At 40.5% G+C, this 6000-nt stretch overlaps 1 protein-coding gene across 2 annotated transcripts; it reads right to left on the reverse strand.

Moving 5' to 3' along the window:
* Nucleotides 1-810: 810 nt before the first annotated feature.
* LOC146483132 (uncharacterized) lies at nt 811-4391 on the reverse strand. Of its 2 annotated transcripts, none has more exons than XM_085106232.1 (6): nt 3856-4391; nt 3333-3505; nt 2578-2667; nt 2159-2231; nt 1775-1881; nt 811-1335 (listed from the first exon to the last, which is right to left on the reverse strand). In XM_085106232.1, the coding sequence occupies exons 2-4, from the start codon at nt 3414-3416 to the stop codon at nt 2181-2183; spliced, it is 225 nt and encodes a 74-aa protein (XP_084962358.1). In that variant the 5' UTR covers nt 3417-3505; nt 3856-4391; the 3' UTR covers nt 811-1335; nt 1775-1881; nt 2159-2180. The 2 variants fall into 2 exon arrangements, with proteins under 2 accessions (XP_084962358.1, XP_084962357.1); XM_085106231.1 differs by having other exon boundaries at nt 2562-2667.
* Nucleotides 4392-6000: the final 1609 nt, after the last annotated feature.

Genomic DNA, 6000 nt, shown 5'->3' on the forward strand with positions numbered 1-6000 from the left:
AAATCGTAGAAACGTGATTTAAAAGAACGATCATTCTTGCACAATCAGCCAAAACAACCTTTTGGAAACGGTTAAGTGGAAAATATCGATACTCAAACAATTACCAACCCGCAACGGATTTTTTTTTTTCATTTTAACTCAAGGAGATGTCAAGAGGCCTGTGGAGTACCCGGGTTTATTTCAAATGGTAAAACCCATGAAGCATGAATCATGAAAGATCAAAGGGATGACTCTCGCTCAGTTTAATTCGGAGGTTTCGACGCTGTTATGAATCAACGAGAGTCTAACACAAAATCCATTAATTGAAAGGCTGTCAGTGCAAAACGCTCCCATCTATTTTTAATATATATTAGATACATGACCAGTTCATAGCTAGGACATTTTGCACTTAGCTCTCTCAATTGTGAGATTATACTAGCCCCTCCCCCTCAATTTGTTTAATAGAACAAAAATTTGTGCTTGCTCGCTCGCAGGCTAGTCATCCCTCTGCCTTGTGGGTGGGGTGGGACTGGCGACGATGTATGACCTCATGAACCCTAAAACATAGCTAGCCCAAGGATGTCATGAAATAATGACCTCATGTTCATACTATTGTTCATGATTATGACGACATTAGTGGGGAGGTTGGAAGGGGGGGTTGTTTCTAAAAAGTTCTTAATTGTGATGGAGGCGGTGGGGGGAGAGAGGGGTGTTGGGAGGGGAAGGTAGGGAAAAGGGCAATGAAAATTTGACATGATTTCTTTGGAAAAGGCCTCGTTGGCAACTCCTTGAGTTGAAGGCCAATATGCTTTCTTCGCATCAATCGTTTTGACAAGAGTCCTTAAAGTTGTTCAGGCTGATTCGTGTACGAAGAAGAGAAACTTGAAGCGAAATGTTTTCATCTCGAGCTCTCCGATAAACTAGGTGATCCGTGAACGTTCTAGAAAGAGATAGTCACTCACAGAACCCTTTTGGGAGAAAAAAGTTTTTAAGTTACTATACATTAGTTTCTCTTAAACTGCAAAACAGCCGTTGGTTTTTTCTCTTCGAATTCTCAAAAGGACAAGCAAATCACCGAAAGTGCAAGCGCGAGGCGCAAAGCGCCGAAAGCGTGCATTGTTGCCCGCGAGCCTCGTAGCTCACTCCAAACCGTTCGTCCGCACTGCGTTTCGTACAGACGAAACTAACAACTGTTTTACATAAGCTCATCTTAACTAGTTGGCGTTTTTTATTCCCACAGCTTGATCCTCTCCTCTCACTTGCTATGAACGGCAGGTTGATCCACGATAATCTGACGGCTCGACTCCGCTGACTTGTCCCTTGTACACTTTCAAGCCATGTTCTTGACGGAGTTATCTAAAAACAACAAACCCAAAACAAGAAACATTAAGTTAATTTGCGATGTCTGAATTACCACAACACTTTCACTTTGGCAATTAAAATTACCTTTGCAGCCTTTACTGACTCTCACTTAGTGTCTCATCCCTAGTCACCCCCCACCCCTTTCCGCCTGTAGTTGAAGAAAGCTAACAAATAGGTCTCTAAAATTCTCCTGCCTGTGGTTTCTCTTCTTGTAGCAAGCTAAATTTTTTCTATTAATTTGGGGGAATTTCCTCCTTTCCCAACAATAAAAGGTTTTCTTAAACCATTGTATACGCTTTTTTCCGGTAATCATACATCATGTAAGCCTGTTGGTCTTTTTTGTTCGTGACACTGGTCGTCATGACAATCTGTCGATTAATTAATTATAAGGAGAAATTGGATGTTGAACATTCACAGAAGTGTAATTGCTCACCTCTTGGAACACACACATAACACAGGTTATGCACTTCAGTTCTGAATGCTTCCAGTGATGGTATGGAATGGATTACAAGGAAAAACAGTTTGTGGTGCTAGCTAATTCTGTAGGGAAGTAAAAAAAGTAAGGAAATCAGCGAAGGTGTTAGGAGATCCACGCTGCTAGCCTTATTCGCCTATTCAGTTCAGAATGAAAAGAGGACAACAACTAACACAGTGACTACAACAGAGAACTGTTTTACAACTTGTACAAGAAACGCTTGCAATCCCGAGGTTAGCAAAACAGGGTATCCTTCAGTGGCTGAAATAACAATTAATGATTGGTTATATAACTCATAAAAACCTCTCAATCAAAACGTGAAAGTATAGTATCACAACGTACCTTCTGGAACCGACACATGCTTTTACACGCTGTGAATACTGTGATGGTTTGTAACATGCCATGATAAGTTCTTCTACAAGGAAATAAACAGAAAAAAGCTAATGTTCTTAGAGATCAACACCACCAACGCCACGTCCCCATTTTTAACGCATGAAAAACGTAAAACTGGAAATTTTCACCTGTTCAAAAGGTGTTTGCGTTTTCATGACTGAAGCATATTGTTATTTTATTTTAATTTGTAATATTTTTACTTCCCCTTTACGTGATACAAAGATTATCACAAACTTGCCTTTCTTTTTTAAAAAAAAACAAAACAAAAAATCGTTGGCACTCGTTATCACACATTGGTCAGGAAAGGTTTGCGGCTTACATTATTCTTAAGAAAGCATAAAAACTACTGAACTAGTGAGAGTGACAACCAGAGATGGCAATTCCAAAGAGTTATCAGCAGGACAGGTACTCGAAGTCGGGAAGTCAGCTTCTTGAAGGAACAACATCTTGTTCAGAACCTGAAACGTTCAGGAAAGTAAAAAAATGTGAGTTTTCCGGCCCATTTTAGTGTTTTCCTATCTTGCTGCTCTGAGCGAGGGCCAATAACTAGATCTTCAGGGCGTGAAATTAAGTTTCTAAACGGAATTACCGGCCAAGAGCTAGCAGATCAGAGCCAAAATGGGGGGAAAATCGTTTTGTAAAGCACTGAGAAACACTGAAACTGTACTACAGGAAAGCACCCTGGAGTTTTATCGGCATGCATATGTAAAACATGTAAATACGTTGATCAGTATAGTAGAATCTACTGGTTACACCAAGCAAATTGGTTTAGAGGCACTCCAAACAAATAATGGGAAACAAATCATTAATCTAAATTAAATTTAAGATGGTTAAAAGCCACAAATATGCCTAACATAAAGCAAGATAGCTGGATACTTAATAGCCAGACCAAGGGGTTGAACTAGTGGCTACCGAGAAACAACTTTGGCCAGAGGCCAGAGCGGGACTTAACTTGCGAACTCCAGATTTTGAGGCCGGCGCTCTATCCTCTCGGCCACGCCACCTCCACGGCAACAAATTTAGAATTAACTTAATACCAAGTCAACTGTTTCAAGGTTTGGGAGAGGAAACGACATAAACAGGTGTGCAACACTTACTGGGTGCCATGTTTTGAATTACTAACCTTTGCAGGCCCATGAAGCTCTTGATCAGCGAGCAAACTGACGACAGTGGGAAACAAGTGCAACAGCATATTAGGCACTGTCATGTCACACAATCACATCATGTCACGCAGCCACATTATGTCACGCAACTACATCACGTCATGCAACCACACCATGTCATTCTTTAATTGACCTGAAAAAAAGTTCAAAATGGAAAATTCAGAGTGGTTGTCAATCAACCGACCTAAGCCCATACCATACTGTTGGCCAATCATACATAGGTAGAAAAATACAATAAACTAATAGATCTCGATGCAAATGCAAGTGACTGGGGCTGATTCGCGCGTCAAAAAAAACCGTGTGAACAAGTTACTACAAAGTTTTGGCTTAATTCTAAGTGGCTGAATACAGAAGCCAGCGCAAATAATTACTCAGTTCCACTCTCAATTTAATGACCGAGCTGTCTACTGATCGTATTGCATGTTAGGCCAATTCATACTGTGATGAATATAGTTGCAGCTGATGCCGCACAAAATTGCTTACCACGTGGAGTGGACAGCAGAAATAGCATTATCGCGTTCAGTGGACTGTGGGAACTGGGCACCTCCTGAGTGCTGTTATCATCCTCTCGGGTAGATCCTATGGATAGTAGTCTGCTGATATGGCGGCCATGCTTCTTCTGAATGCTTCTGAGCCAACACTGATATGATGCGGGACGTTGATACACTGGCAGGCTGTCATGTATAGGATCATAGGACTGGCTCAACATCATGATACCGGGACGGTGGAATTCTTGGAAGCTGCTTCAACTTTCTGATGATGATCCTCAGGTACACGACTCCTACAAATTCCTGAAAAAATTTTGACTCAAAATATAAACAATTTAGTACCTGTAAAAAGAAAAATGAACTCAAACCAACTGAAAACTGTACTGCTTCGAGTGCGTCTGATCTAAGCCAACGTTTTAACAGTTATACGGGACGCGACGGGACATCAATACACTGGCAGGCAGGCATCAATAGGCCGGGTCTAATAGGAACCTCAGCATCATGGGATGGTATGTTCAGCGCCCTACAGGAGTCTTTCTCCAGCTCTTGGATGAGCGTGCGACAGGACATGGCATCTAGAACAACCTGATAAAATTGCAACTCAAAAGATTCATAGATTAGTAGCCAGCTGGAGACTGAATGAAATGTTAGTGAAATATAGGTGATAGGTTGTGATATAGTAGATTGCGGCAAGAATAGAAATAATCTATCCCCAGGCACCCAGAATTTTTTTTTTTGCTGGCATTGGTCATTTTAAGAGGTTGAGTTTTAAGTTTGAGTTAAGTTCGAGGTCGCATTCATAATATTATAGAGTTTATGGTTAAATATTGATTTTAGTGTTTAGAGTTTAAGGTTTATTTTAGTTTGAAAACCTAGCTTAATTTAATAGTATTTTATCCCGAAAGCTTACCTAAATTTAGTGTATTTAAACCTAGACACTGATTTTAAGTATTTAAAGTCTAGCACCGCCCTTACTTAATCCAAGGCTACGGACACTGTTTAGCAACATATACGAAGCACCGTTATTTATTTAGGTATAATTTCATACACTGCACCTAAAAGTGAAAATTTTCGCTCGAATTCAAACTCAAACTCAAACTCTAACTCAAACTCCCGCATGTAATCAATTGCCGTTAACCAGCTCCCCACACCAATTATTTCTTGTTTTTTGATTTGACAAAGCGTTAAACACCGATCTCAGTGGCCGTATATCCTATCGAGACGAAATTTATTCCAGGCTTGTTCTGACGTGTGATAAAGCATGGCAATAGGCCATTTTGACAGTTGTGTACTAAGTGACCTGGCCTTGCATTGGAAGCGAGGCTGGGGGTGACCTTGTTTTGATACAGACCTCACTGCTTTTCATATGTAGATCATGCTGTTCTTATGCTAACTAGGGTGCATTTACATATGAAAAGCAGTGAGGTTTGTATCAAAACAAGGTCACCCCCAGCCACGCTTCGAACGCAAGGCCAGGTCACAAAGCACACAACTGTAAAATGGTCTATTACGGATAAACAGTAGAAAATTTCACGGGTACCACAATTAAAGTACGTTTGACCTGTTGTTTTTGCCTCACCTCTTCTGAAAGTCCACTGCTATATGTCTGCAGGCTGACAGTCAGCTAGAATTGTGGCTAAAACACCACGATCCCACAAAACGGCCTCCAGCTGTTCCGAGGACTGGCAGAAATGTGTCTCAGTATCGAAGACGATGACACTGTCTGAAACGTCCTGAAAAATTCTGGTCAAAATTACACTTTGTAAAAAAGCAATTGTAATCAGTGAAACTACTAGAAGCAGTTTAAATTAATTCTCTGTTTTACTTATACTGCTTTTGGTGTCCTACAAGAAAAATTAATTGTTTAACTGACGAAGGCTACATATAAGGGTTACAGGTTTGAAATCCTGCCACAGTTTCCAGTCTGAACTTCTAACCTGTACTTAGCACGCTGAACCTGTTCGCACAAGCTCGGTTTGAATCTATCGATTCTACAAACAATGTTCTAATCTTTTGATCTCTTCAAATGCCTTAAATATGAACACAACACTGTGTAAGTAGAAAGGTAAATTAGAAACACAAAGGTCAACTTGGTTTGAATCTCATTTGATTGAAGCCAAGGAACCTGGTCAGCGCTTTT

Source organism: Pavona decussata, unplaced genomic scaffold, assembly GCF_977016875.1.
Source record: "Pavona decussata unplaced genomic scaffold, jaPavDecu1.1 SCAFFOLD_40, whole genome shotgun sequence".
In the NCBI taxonomy this organism is placed as follows: domain Eukaryota; kingdom Metazoa; phylum Cnidaria; class Anthozoa; order Scleractinia; family Agariciidae; genus Pavona; species Pavona decussata.

Coding starts and splice junctions, on each gene's coding strand:
- LOC146483132 (XM_085106231.1), bottom strand. CDS start 3,416: ATGACAGTGCCTAATATGCTGTTGCACTTGTTTCCCACTGTCGTCAGT. Junction 2,668..3,332: donor AGCTTCATGGGCCTGCAAAG/GTTAGTAATTCA, acceptor TGAACGTTTCAG/GTTCTGAACAAGATGTTGTT. Junction 2,232..2,561: donor TCTGGTTGTCACTCTCACTA/GTTCAGTAGTTT, acceptor ATTTCCTTGTAG/AAGAACTTATCATGGCATGT.